Below are 13,884 nucleotides of genomic sequence, written 5' to 3'. Positions count from 1 at the left end.
CAGGTAGAGATCATGTCACATAAACGCACACCAAACACATGCAGTTAGTAGTCTACACTCTACCACAGCACCTAGATGAATGGTTAGTCAGAGAGAACATACCATGGCCTGTGGGTTCAGAGGTTGAAAAGTGAGGCAAGGGTTAATGCAAGGGTGCCCTAGGGTGCGAGTCCAATGGGAGATGAAGAGTGACTATTGAAAACAGAAGTCCTTTTCAGTCAGACTCCCATTGGAACCAAACCACCGTAACCATCATTTCATCTAAAGCATGACCATGGGCAAGTGTTTAGACATGCATGAGGATGATGATTCCTCATCCACCCAGATGATAAGCCGTCATCCCTCCACTGGATGACATCATACGGGTGATAATGACTGTGAGATGGGTGTAACCATTTTTATAGCATGCAGGACGGGTAATGAGTAGTGTGAAACTGTGGGAGAGGCTCAGTCACAGGGAATATACCACTACTCCAACATTCTTACCCAGTAGAGAGGCTGAACCAAAGTTTAGCATGGGGAGAAAGAAAAATGGACAAATTCAAATATACAACTTAAAGAGAAATAGACCAGTAAATCCTTCATCTGATGGGGCAACTATTAAAAATGGTACGCATTCCTTCTACGACTCATTTTTCAATCTTAAATACAGAGGTTCTCTCCCCTCTTCCCTGTACACCCCTCTGACAAGGAAGTACAACGGAGTGTGCCGTTGTAGTGGGTTGCTGGGATACCTGTCTCCGCGGGCGACATGTCCGCTGGGTTCAGAAGCCCCTCCCTCCTCCTGTGCATCCTGACCAGAGAAAAAACCCAGAGAGACACTTGAGTTCCAAAGCCTCTATATGGCCGTGTATGAAATGATGTACTTACTGTATACGAGAGTGGGGCGATCGACAGACCTCTTGTTCTCCACACAGGCCACCAGGAAGGTGAGCAGGTAGAAGGAGAGGAAGATGCCCAGGCAGAATAGCATGCCCATCACGTACACATCCGCTGAGACGGAGAGAGGGGGATAGAGAGAGAGTGAGAGGAAGAGCAAATGAGAGAGATGTTAGAGAGAGACAGAGACGAATAGAAAGAGAGAGAGAGAGAGTCAGACAGTAACATTTCTCTCTGCTACATTGATGTACTGTTTGATGGAGCTGAAGTCCTTTGGCCTGCCTGGCTGAGTGACTCACAGCTGATAGCGGGCGAGACGACCACGTCCAGCGTTTTACTGCGGTTGCCGGCATCGATGAGCTCATCTGGACGGAGGGGGTAGAAGCGCAGGGGACCCCCACATGCCTCGTCCTCCGTCTTCACCACCACCACCACATAGAAACTGTTACTAGGGAAGTCCTTCCTCTGGGAGCCACAAGATAAGAAAAGGGGAGAGGGGGAACAAGAGAGAGAGAGAGAGAAAAGAGGAAAGAAAGCGAGAGAGAGAACGAGAGAGAAAGAGAGAGTGAAGAGAGAAAGAGAGAGAAGAGATGGAAGAGAGAAAGAGAAAGAGAGAGAGCGAGAGAGAAAGAGCGAGAGAGAAAGAATAGCGAGAGAGGTTGTCCATTGTGGCAAGTGAGCTGTAAAAATGTATTTATTGATCAATTACCTGATGTCTCCAGTGTGTGTGTGTATTTTACCTGGACAGTGATGGCAGCTGTCTTGGTCATGGTTTGATACATTCCAATGAAGGCCACGTTGTTATCCAAGTCATACACTGGGCACTGATGATAAGGTAGAACACAGAATTTAGCAATCAGAGAGGAACAAGTGGGTCTGTATGTGTGTGTGTGTCTGCCTGAGCGAAGAACAGGTGCAGCCAGGGCTAATGTGGTTGCCACGGCAACAGACCCCATCAAGTGTGTGGAATGCAGATTTCTATATTGGCCTACATTTCAGAGACCCCCCCACCCTGTGAGCTGATAACACACCTGACAGAGCTTTACATTGTGTTTTAGTAACACCTCTCTTTCACAGCTTTAAACTGCTTTAGGGTAAAACCAGTGCATTTCACAAGTTCATTCACAGCTGTCTAGGGTTTGCTGGGTTGCTCAGAATGAACTCAACACGGCCCTTGTGTGGTATATCGGAGGCTAGCCATTGGAGACAATAGGCTAAGGCACCACAGTCATTAGGGTACACCATAGCAAAACATTTTGCAACAGAAAACTAAAACAAGTGTTTATCTTTGCGTTTCTCAACAGTCCCTCCCTGTTTCAGTTCAGTTACTTCCGAGTTGTGGACTCGAGTCACACGATGACTCGATATAAAATAAAACAACTTGAAACTTGTCTTGGAGCCTCAACACTCAACACTCAACTTTGACTTGAGACTGATTACTTGAATTTATATGGCCAGGTTTTGTAATGTTTTGTCCGTCACGCATTTTGTGGCACAGAGTCTACGTGGATTATTCCACACGCAGCCAAAGGCATTACCCGCAGCACCGACCATGCAAAAAAACCTGCAACAGATTGGCTAGTGAAACGCACACTCGGCACTCTGATTGGACCAGCAAACTGTCAATCAACACAGGTCGGGTGAGCTAGCAAGCAGATTGCTGATTTGCTGTACAAGCTATAGGATCGGGTGCAGCGTAAACCTTAAAATGGAGTTAGAGGATTGCCATAATACATATGCAGCTCCAAAAATGGTTTGGTTATCAAGAATATTAACCGTTTACTTTGCAAGCTCATCAGCAATGGGCTAATAATGACTAGCATAGGCCTACTGGTCTTTTGGTATGTAACAATTGCTTGAAATGGATCATTTACTCATGAAGCTTGCATTTGGAATTTGGAGTTAAAAGGTATTATTACCGTGGTGAAGATGCACCATTGGCGTGGCTCTTCACTCTTCAAACTGCCACCGGCGGAGAGTGCTTTTTCCCCTCTTGTTGACATGTTTACTGTTGCTTTCACACATGCATAGGCCCTGTTGCAAACCTATTTTCCATCTAATACTACAATAATTGCTAGCGTTTCATCATTCCATCCCCGTACCGTTTATTGCAACACGTAGACATTTCTGTTTCATGTTTGATAGGACTAAAATACATTTACATTTAGCCGACCATTTCTTACCCTCTGAGTGGCGTGATGTTTTATGGTGCACATGAACATTTACAAGACTCATGTGGTAGAAGTTCTGTTTATGTAATTAAATGTATGGTTCCCTTTGTTCCTATTTCCCTGGTTATGTCAGAGTTCCGTGTCTTCCTATTGCCGCGTCAAAACAACTGGGAACTCGGAAATCTCAGACTTCCGACTTCAGTGCGTTCAAGACAACTGGGAAGTTGGGGAAAAATCGTTTTGAACGGTCATCCAACTCAGAATTCCATCTCGGGAATCTAGAGCTCCGACTTTCAGACCTGAAGATCACTGATGTCATGATTTGACCTCGTATTTTTCCTGAGTTTCCAGTTGTCTTGAAAGCACCATTAGTCTCTGTCATTCTGGTTGTGCGTAATAGCAGTGCGTGCGCCTCAGTGCATATAGAAATAGACTACGTGGCCTGCGCTCCAGGCTTTGGAGAACGTAGAATAAGGTAAAAGGATTGATCCATAGATGCATGGTGTTGAAATATCAGTATGTCTGATTAAGAGGAATGCACCAATGGATGTGGAAATTGCCTTTAAATTGTAGAATCAGTTTATTGGATGTAATTGCCAATTGGGTAATTGTATGGTCCTGGGGTCCGAGCTTATATTATTTATGCAGGCCTACCTGCTCCTGTTAAACAGATTCTATTTGGTTTCTCAAGGGGTGGCTGTACAGTCTTGCCCTCTACCTGTGTCCGTTCAGATTGTATCAGGCTTAACCTGAGGCTATTTCTTTGGGCTATTGCAGGTGTATATTTGGTATGATATGGCGCTTTCACCATTGAATCACCAAGACCTTAAAATAAATCTACACTCCGAGCACGTCAATCTGCCTTGGCTTCTTCTGATGTCATGCCCTTACGACTGCCACAAGGTCCCTATTTTACAATGACATAAAGGTATGTTGCAGACAACATAATGAAAAGGGCTTTCCTGGAGCCTCAATAAATAAATAAAAGATTTCTAGTTGAGAAAGTCATTGCATGTACAGATTTCTTTAAAAAAAAATGTTTTACTTGAAAACTTCTGACTCGACACGCTCTTAGAATGCACGACTTGGACTTGACCTATTAGACTTTGGACTCGACTTGTGACTGGAATAATAGTGACTTGGTCCCACCTCCGGTGCCTAATGAACAGGTTTGATCAAGTTAGTTTACCTGGATGTCCTGGATGGACATGACAGAGCACGGGAAGGTCATCTCAGAGTTGACCTTGACGATAACTGTGTCCACTCCGTCAGGGAACACATATTTGAAGTACTAAGAGAAACAAATCGGGAGTTATAATTATAAAAAAGGATCACATATTTATCAGAACAAGTCATAATTCAGATTATTATTATAATATTTTTTTTTAAATGTAATGCATACTTCCTAACAATACTATTCTATGTTGATAGATCTACAGTTTTGAAAGACAAACCTATAGAATACAAAACATGTGTGATGTAACAATATAAATTTCCTTCTGTCTCGACAGCTGTTACGCAACACCTCAACAAATCACGCACACACATCCCTTCTTTAATCTCAATCACCTTCTTGGCCCTGGCCTTTAGACTTAGACAACCCCCCCCCCACACACACACACACACACACACACACACACACACACACAGTATAAAGGTTTTATGGGAAATATGCTGTGTGTGTATGTATCCACGTGTATATGAGTGTGAGTGGCTATGTTTCTCACCTGGGGTTGGGATGGTGATGCAGTGAAGCTGAACTTCTTGTCTGTACTGTGATGAAGACAAGAAACACTCAACAATAACATTAGCCAGTCAGGTCACACATACTGTACAGCACGCCATCTCTACTCTATGTGTGATGCTGTTGTGTCTTGGCTTGCTGTAGAAATAGGCAGTCACGATCGTGTGTAGGCAAGAAGGCAGTGTTTAATGCAAATTAGACCAGCTCTGCACAGTAGCATAATAGTGATATAAACTATGATGACTCAGAGTATTGACTATGTACTGTTGTGGGAGGCTGTGTAAGGCATGTAGTTCTACAACCAGATATCAGGTATCATGCATTCGCCCGGCTTGCTAGCAGAAAGGTAATGATCCCGGATAAAGACGACTCACTGCAGGGTGAAGCTGTCCACGCGGCTGATCCTCAGCTGGTAGTGGGTGCCCAAGCTGGACAGGGTGGACACGTCCACAAAGAAGTACTGGGTCTCGGTGAGGGAGCGGGTGGGGGGCTGGCACAGCGTTCGGCCCACATGGGCATAGGGGTACTTCCTCTGATACCTGTGGCAGGGAGGGGGGCAAAGAGATAGCACTTCTCCACTCATTTCTATTCATCCAGGAAGTCCCATTGAGGCCAGAAGACCATTTTCTATATGCACTGCTCAAAAAAATAAAGGGAACACTAAAATAACACATCCTAGATCTGAATGAATGAAATATTCTTATTAAATACGTTTTTCTTTACATAGTTGAATGTGCTGACAACAGAATCACACAAAAATTATCAAATTTATCAACCCATGGAGGTCTGGATTTGGAGTCACACTCAAAATTAAAGTGGAAAACCACACTACAGGCTGATCCAACTTTGATGTAATGTCCTTAAAACAAGTCAAAATGAGGCTCAGTAGTGTGTGTGGCCTCCACGTGTGTGGCCTCCTCCATGACCTCCTTACAACACCTGGGCATGCTCCTGATGAGGTGGCGGATGGTCTCCTGAGGGATCTTCTCCCAGACCTGGACTAAAGCATCCGCCAACTCCTCGACAGTCTGTGGTGCAACGTGGCGTTGGTGGATGGAGGGAGACATGATGTCCCAGATGTGCTCAATTGGATTCAGGTCTGGGGAACGGGCGGGCCAGTCCATAGCATCAATGCCTTCCTCTTGCAGGAACTGCTGACACACTCCAGCCACAAGAGGTCCAGCATATGCAGGGCCAACCGCACCAGCATATGGTCTCACAAGGGGTCTGAGAATCTCATCTCGGTACCTAATGGCAGTCAGGCTACCTCTGGCGAGCACATGGAGGGCTGTGCGGGCCCCCAAAGAAATGCCACCCCACACCATGACTGACCCACCGCCAAACCGGTCATGCTGGAGGATGTTGCAGGCAGCAGAACGTTCTCCACAGCGTCTCCAGACTCTGTCACATGTGCTCAGTGTGAACCTGCTTTCATCTGGGAAGAGCACAGGGCTACAGTGGCGAATTTCTCTGGCAAATGCCAAACGTCCTGCACGGTGTTGGGCTGTAAGCACAACCCCCACCTGTGGACGTCGGGCCCTCATACCACCCTCATGGAGTCCGTTTCTGACCGTTTGAGCAGACACATGCACATGTGTGGCCTGCTGGAGGTCATTTTGCAGGGCTCTGGCAGTGCTCCTCCTGCTCCTCCTTGCACAAAGGCGGAGGTAGCGGTCCTGCTGCTGGGTTGTTGCCCTCCTCTGGCCTCCTCCACATCTCCTGGTAGCTGGCCTGTCTCTTGTTAGCGCCTCCATGCTCTGGACACTACGCTGACAGACACAGCTCGCATTGATGTGCCATCCTGGATGAGCTGCACTACCTGAGCCACTTGTGTGAGTTGTAGACTCCGTCTCATGCTACCACTAGAGTGAAAGCACCGCCAGCATTCAAAAGTGACCAAAACATCAGCCAGGAATCATAGGAACTGAGAAGTGGTCTGTGGTCACCACCTGCAGAACCACTCCTTTATTGGGGGTGTCTTGCTAATTGCCTATAATTTCCACCTGTTGTCTATTCCATTTGCACAACAGCATGTGAAATTTATTGTCAATCAGTGTTGCTTCCTAAGTGGACAGTTTGATTTCACAGAAGTGTGATTGACTTGGAGTTACATTGTGTTGTTTAAGTGTTCCCTTTATTTTTTTTGAGCAGTGTGTGTGTATATATATATATATATATATATATATATATATATATATATATTATTATTTTTGTCATACTTTCCCCCCCTTTTTTCATGGTACCCAATTGGTAGTTACAGTCTTGTCTCATCACTACAACTCCCGTAGGGACTCGGGGGAGGCAAATGTCGAGAGCCGTGCGTCCCCCGAAACATGACCCTGCCAAGCCGCACTGCTTCTTGACACACTGCTCACTTAACCCGGAAGTCAGCCGCACCAATGTGTCGGAGGAAACACCGTACAGCTGGCGACCGAAGTCAGCGTGCATATGCGCCCGGCCCGCCACAAGGAGTCGCTAGAGTGCAATGGGACAAGGACACCCCCGGCCGGCCAAACCCACTCCTAACCCGGACGGCGTTGGGTCAATTATGCGCCGCCTCATGGGTTTCCCGGTTGCGACACAGCGTGGGATCGAACGTGGGTCTGTAGTGACGCCACTAGCACTGCGATGCAGAGCCTTAGACCACTGCGGCACCTGGGAGGCCCCAGATGACCTCTTTAAGGGAGACCTGGCCAAGAGGGTAGCTCAATATACAAATCATGATAACAGACTTGAGCTCATAGAACATAAAAAGGCCTGTATTAGACTAGGACACGTCCAAAATTACACCATAATCCCTATGCAGTGCCATAATTGCACTACATTTGAGCAGGGTACATGGGGAAAATAGGATGCCAATTCATATTAGCCTACGCTATTTTAAGGTTGAACTTAACCATGACCATTGCAGACAGCTCATAACAGTGCCTATGGTGGGAAAATTATGATACGAACAGGATGATAAGAACAACCCCTGCTGTGAAAGGAACTGAGAATTGGCCTGTCAAATTGTGTCAACAAAAAACTGTGTGTAAATGACAGAAAAATGCACAACGCTGCAACTTCCCAAAATCCAACAACCTAGCAAGTACTGTAATTATGGCTAGTGTCCGGGGAAATGAAGCCTATGCTTTATGTTTAGGTGGAAGTGAAAGTTCAATGTTCAACGATGACTCGCTCTCAACTAAATGGCTTTACCACATGACAGGGGTGTTCTGGTATTGCGCAAGTCCATGGGATTCTGTTAAGCCATGAAAGACAGGCTACTGTAGCGTTTCCCAAATTCGGTCCTCGGGACGTTTTGGTTTTTACCCTAACACTACGCAGCTAATTCAAATGAGCAAAGCTTGCTGATGAGTTGGTTATTGGAATCAGCTGTGTAGTTTTAGGGAGAAAAAAAGAAAAAAAAACATGCACCCCTTCGAGGACGGAGTTCGGGAGACCCTGGGCTACAGTATAATAAAAAACAAGTAGGCTCTGCATGCAGGCTAAACACTTAGACCTATATCATATAATAATTAGGGGTGCTTATATAGTCCTGTTTCACTGTATGTACAGGTGTGAAATGGAAATGTGTTTTTTGCATATGCCACTCCCCCTGAGACACCCTCGGAGAGTGGGGTCACAGCCAGGGATCAGCCATTATTGACAGCAACCCTGGAGCAATTCAAGTTAATTGACTTGCTCAAGGGCAGAATGACAGATTTGACTTTGTCGGCTCGGGGATTCAAACAAAAACCTTTCGGTTACTGGCCCAACACTCCTAACCACCAGATACAGGGTTTGCGGTTTTCTTTTTATTTGTATGTCTTCTTGTCCTGCCACCACACCCATCTCTCTGTAATGTTTATAATACAGTGAGCTCAAAGTATTGGGACAGTGACATTTTGTTTTTGTTTAGGCTCTGTACTCCAGCACTTTGAAATGATACAATGACTATGAGCTTAAAGTGCAGACGGTCAGCTTTAATTTGAGGGTAATTCCATCCATATCGGATAAACCATTCAGAAATTACGGCACTTTTTGTACCTGGTTCCTCCATTTTAGGGGACCAACATATTGGGACAAATTCACTTATGTGTATTAAAGTAGTGAAAAGTTTAGTATTTGGTCCCATATTCCTAGCACACAATGATGACATCAAACTTGTGACTCACAAGCATGATGTCATCATTGCGTGCTAGGAATATGGGACCAAATACTAAACTTTTGACCACTTTAAAAGTCTTAAGTGAATTTGTGTGTGTGTGTGTGTGGGGGGGGGGGGGGGGGCTATGAACAAAAAGTAATGCCATTTCTAAACGGTTCACCTGATATGGATAAAAAATACCCTCAAAATAAAGTCGACAGTCTGCACGTCATGTGTCGTTTCAAATCCAAAGTGCTGGAGAACAGAGCCAAAACAAACACTTAATGTGTCACTGTTCCAATACTTCTGGAGCTCATTGTATCTTCAACCCATGAATAAGTCAATATATCTAGCCTACATAATGAAGAGAGACACAGCAAAAATACACTCAAGGAGAAACAAAACCTCTACAACATCTAGGACAAGGCTACACAACTGTATGGCCTGTTGGTTTAGGTTGTTTTCTTTGACAGAACTGAATAATTGAATACCAAAGTATAACCACGCATTGTGCTTCCCTCCCACTCTAGTTGAAAATGCCCAGGTGCATCTCAAATAGATATTAACATAATAAAATGGTTTGGTGATTAGAGCCGACTTGAGTCCTTATTCTACATGTCAGAGATGCACGTTTGTTTAAAATAACATAACGCTTCTGCCTGAACGTTCCACAACATTGTGCCCTGCTGAACGCACCTCAGGTGTGCCAGCAGGTTAGGCTACTCACAGTCCACGCAGTATGAGGGGGACCTGGAAGGACAGCACAGCCTGCTTCTGTCTGACCACAAACAGGATGGGACTGCTCTCTGCCCCCTCTGACAGTACGTCCACAGTCACACGGACCCCCTCCGTCTGCCAGGGCAGGGAGAGAGAGAGAGGGGGAGAGGGTTAGAGAAACTCAATGTAAAACATACATTACATACAGTACCAGTCAAAAGTTTGGACATACCTACTCATTCCAGGGTTTTTCTGTATTTGTAGAATTTTCTACATTGTAGAATAATAGTGAAGACATCCAAACTATGAAATAACACTTATGGAATCACGTAGTTACCAAAAATAAGTTAAACAAATCAAAATATATTTTATATTTGAGGCTCTTCACAGTAGCCACCCTTTGCCTTGATGACAGCTTTGCACACTCTTGGCATTCTCTCAACCAGCTTCATGAGTTAGTCACCTGGAATGCATTTCAATTTAACAGGTCTGCCTTGTTAAAAGTTCATTTGTGGAATTTCTTTCCTTCTTATCCGTTTGAACCAATCAGTTGTGTTGTGACAAGGTAGGGGTGGTATACAGAAGATAGCCCTATTTGGTAAAAGACCAAGTCCATATTATGTCCAGAACCATCTCAAATAAGCAAAGAGAAACGACAGTGCATCATTACTTTAAGACATGAAGGTCAGTCAATGCGGAAAATGTCAAGAACTTTTAACGTTTCTTCAAATGCAGTCACAAAAAACATCAAGCGCTATGATGAAACTGGCTCTCATGAGGACCGCCACAGGAAAGTAAGACCCAGAGTTACCTCTGCTGCAGAGGATAAATTCATTAGAATTAACTGCACCTCATATTGCAGCCCAAATGCTTCACAGTTCAAGTACCAGACATCTCAACATCAACTGTTCAGAGTAGACTGCATGAATCAGGCCTTCATGGTCAAATTTCTGCAAAGAAACCACTACAAAAGGACACCAATAAGAAGAAGACACTTGCTTGGGCCAAGAAATACGAGCAATGTACATTGGAAATATATCCTTTGTCTGATGAGTCCAAATTTGAGCTGTGTCTTTGTGAGATGCAGAGTAGGTGAACGGATGATCTCAGCATGAGTGGTTCCCACCGTGAAGCATGGAGGAGGTGTGATGGTGCTTTGCTGGTGACATGGTCTGTGCTACCACAGCATTCTCCAGTGATACACCATCCCATCTGGTTTGCACTTAGTGGGACTATCATTTGTTTTCAACAGGACAATAACCCAACACACCTCCAGGCTGTGTAAGGGCTATTTGACCAAGTAGGAGAGTGATGGAATGCTACATCAAATGACCTGACCTCCACAATCACCCGACCTCAACCCAATTGAGATGGTTTGGGATGAATTGGACCGCAGAGTGAAGGAAAAGCAGTCAATAAGTGCTAAGAATGTGGGAACTCCTTCAGGACTTTTAGAAAAGCATTCCAGGTGATACTGGCTGAGAGAATGCCAAGAGTGTGTAAAGAACGATGATGGCGCTGACAGATAGGGCAGCCGTGCTTCTAGCTCCTAAGCAACTTGACATATTTTGTTTTTCATTATTAGCCCAGAAAATGTTTTGTGTTATTACATACAGCCGGAAATAACTTTTGGATATCAGAGTGGCTGTAACTCACCAGCATTACGAACAGGAATACGACTTTCCCAAATTTGATCCTTTGCTCATACCCCCAGGGTAATTGAACTGATTCCAGAGGCTGATCCAAAACACTGCCGGCCGAGAAGAGGCATTCGGAGTGGACTTCTAGTCCAACTCGGGAGGCACACACACCACCCATCGCTTCCGAATATATTGTTCGCTAATGTTCAGTCTCTGGATAATAAAGTTGACGAGCTCAGGGTGAGGATCTCCTTGCAGAGAGACATCAGTGATTGTAACATACTCTGTTTCACAGAAACATGGCTCTCTCAGGACATAGTGTGAGTCCGTATAGCCAGTTGGGTTCTCAGTTCATCGCGCAGGAATAAAGATCTCTCCCAGAAGAAGAAGGGTGGGGGTGTATGTTTCATGATTAACTACTCACAGTGTAATTGTGATAACATACAGAAACTCAAGTCCCTTTTCTTCACCCGACCTATAATACCTCACAATCAAATGCCGACCATATTACCTCCCAAGATAATTCTCTTCGGTTATAGCCACAGCATATTTCCCCTCAAGCCAATACCACGACAGCCGTCAAAGGACTACACTGGACTCTATGCAAACTGGAAACCACATATCGGAGTCCGCATTTATTGTAGCCGGGGATTTTAAGAAACACTACCAAAGTTCTACGAACACATTGAATGTTGCACTTGCTCTGAGAAAACATTGGACCACTACTACTTAGCTTTTCAAGATGTCTCCCAAGGCCCTCCCCCACCCTTCCATCGGAAAATCTGATGACTATTTAATTTTGCTCCTCCCTTCCTATAGGCATTAACTCAAACAGGAGGTACCCGAACTACGGACTACTCAATGCTGGTCTGACCACCGGAATCCATGCTTCATGTTTATTTTGATCACGCGGACTGGGATATGTTCCGGGTAGCCTCTGAGAATAACATTGATGAATACACGGATACGTTGACCGTGTTGATCAGGAAATGTATAAGAGACTATTAAAACCTACCCAAACCAGAAACAGTGGATAGATAGCAGCATTTGCGCAAAACTGAAAGTGCAAACCACCGATAGTAACCATGGCAGGGTGACTTGGAATATGGCCAAATACAAACAGTGTATTTAATCGGAAGTTAAGGGTGCTCTCGAGTGGCTAGATGTACTTTACCATTCGGCCATCAGATGTGCCACCAATGCTCCTTATAGGACACTCTATACTCCTCTGTAAACTGGTCAAGTCTGTCTACCCATCGCAAGACCCACTGGTTGATGCTTATTTATAAAACCCTCTTAGGCCTCACTCCCCCCTATCTGAGATATCTACTGCAGCCCTCATCCTCCACATACAACACCCGTTCTGCCAGTCACATTCTGTTAAAGGCCCCCAAGGCACACACATCCCTGGGTCGCTCCTCTTTTCAGTTCGCTGCAGCTAGCGACTGGAACGAACTGCAAAAAACACTCAAATTGGACCATTGTATCTCCATCTCTTCATTCAAAGACTTAATCATGGACACTCTTACCGACAGTTGTGGCTGCTTTGCCTGATGTATTGTTGACTCCACCTTCTTGCCCTTTGTGTTGTTATCTCTGCCCAATAATGTTTGTACCATGTTTTGTGCTGCTACCATGGTGTGCTGCTGCCATGTTGAGTTGCAACCATGTTGTTGTCATGTTGTGTTACTTTCTACCATGCAGTGTTTTCATGTGTTGCCGCCACGCTATGTTGTCGTCTTAGGTCTCTAATTATGTAGTGTTGTCTCTCTTGTCGTGATGTTTAATCCTATACATTTTATTTTTTCAATCCCAGGCCCCCGTCCCCGCAGAAGGCATTTTGCCTTTTGGTAGGCCGTCATTGTAAATAAGATTTGTTCTTAACTGACTTGCCTAGTTAAATAAAGGTTAAATACAAAATGTATAAAACTACAATTCCCTCTGTAAGGCAATCAAACAGGCAAAACGTCAGTACAGAGACAAAGTGGAGTCGCAATTCAACAGCTTAGACATGAGAAGTATGTGGCAGGGTCGACAGACAATCACGGACTACAAAGGGAAAACCAGCCACGTCGTGGACAAAGACGTCTTGCTTCCGGACAAGCGAAACACCTTTTTTGCCCTCTTTGTTGATAACACAGTGCCACCGACGTGGCCAGCTACCGAGGACTGTGGGCTCTCCTTCTCCGTGGCAGAAGTGAGTAAGACATTTAAGCGTGTTAACTATTGGTCGCCCGAATATGATTTTTCAACGCCGATACCGATAATTGGAGGACCAAAAAAAGCCGATACCGATTAATCATATATATTTAATAATGACAATTACAACAATACTGAATGAACAATGAACACTTATTTTAACTTAATATAATACATAAATAAAATCAATTTAGTCTCAAATAAATAATGAAACAAGTTCAATTTGGTTTAAATAATGCAAAAACAAAGTGTTGGAGAAGAAAGTAAAAGTGCAATATGTGCCATGTAAAGAAGCTAACGTTTAAGTTCCTTACTCAGAACATATGAAAGCTGGTGGTTCCTTTTAACACGAGTCTTCAATATTCCCAGGTAAGAAGTTTTAGGTTGTAGTTATTATAGGACTAT

General features: G+C 44.5%; 1 protein-coding gene across 6 annotated transcripts in view; it reads right to left on the bottom strand.

The window, feature by feature from the left end:
* The window catches only part of LOC135546215 (SID1 transmembrane family member 2-like), a 29,025-nt gene that overhangs the window by 11,284 nt on the left and 3,857 nt on the right, over positions 1 to 13,884 (bottom strand). For 4 of the 6 annotated variants that reach the window (XM_064974455.1, XM_064974458.1, XM_064974460.1 and 1 more), the window contains exons 2-10: positions 9,651 to 9,775; positions 5,169 to 5,333; positions 4,778 to 4,823; positions 4,240 to 4,341; positions 1,620 to 1,703; positions 1,179 to 1,344; positions 900 to 993; positions 735 to 793; positions 487 to 498 (exon numbers count right to left, since the gene is read on the bottom strand). In XM_064974455.1, coding sequence (XP_064830527.1) covers positions 487 to 498; positions 735 to 793; positions 900 to 993; positions 1,179 to 1,344; positions 1,620 to 1,703; positions 4,240 to 4,341; positions 4,778 to 4,823; positions 5,169 to 5,333; positions 9,651 to 9,775 — 853 coding nt within the window. Of the gene's footprint in view, positions 1 to 486; positions 499 to 734; positions 794 to 870; positions 994 to 1,178; positions 1,345 to 1,619; positions 1,704 to 4,239; positions 4,342 to 4,777; positions 4,824 to 5,168; positions 5,334 to 9,650; positions 9,776 to 13,884 lie in introns of all 6 variants that reach the window. The other 2 variants (XM_064974456.1, XM_064974457.1) reach the window with 2 other exon arrangements.

This window comes from Oncorhynchus masou, chromosome 9 (assembly GCF_036934945.1).
Source record: "Oncorhynchus masou masou isolate Uvic2021 chromosome 9, UVic_Omas_1.1, whole genome shotgun sequence".
NCBI classification, from domain to species: domain Eukaryota; kingdom Metazoa; phylum Chordata; class Actinopteri; order Salmoniformes; family Salmonidae; genus Oncorhynchus; species Oncorhynchus masou.
Note: the sequence above shows the minus strand (reverse complement) of the source record. Positions and strands in the feature narration are given on the sequence as shown.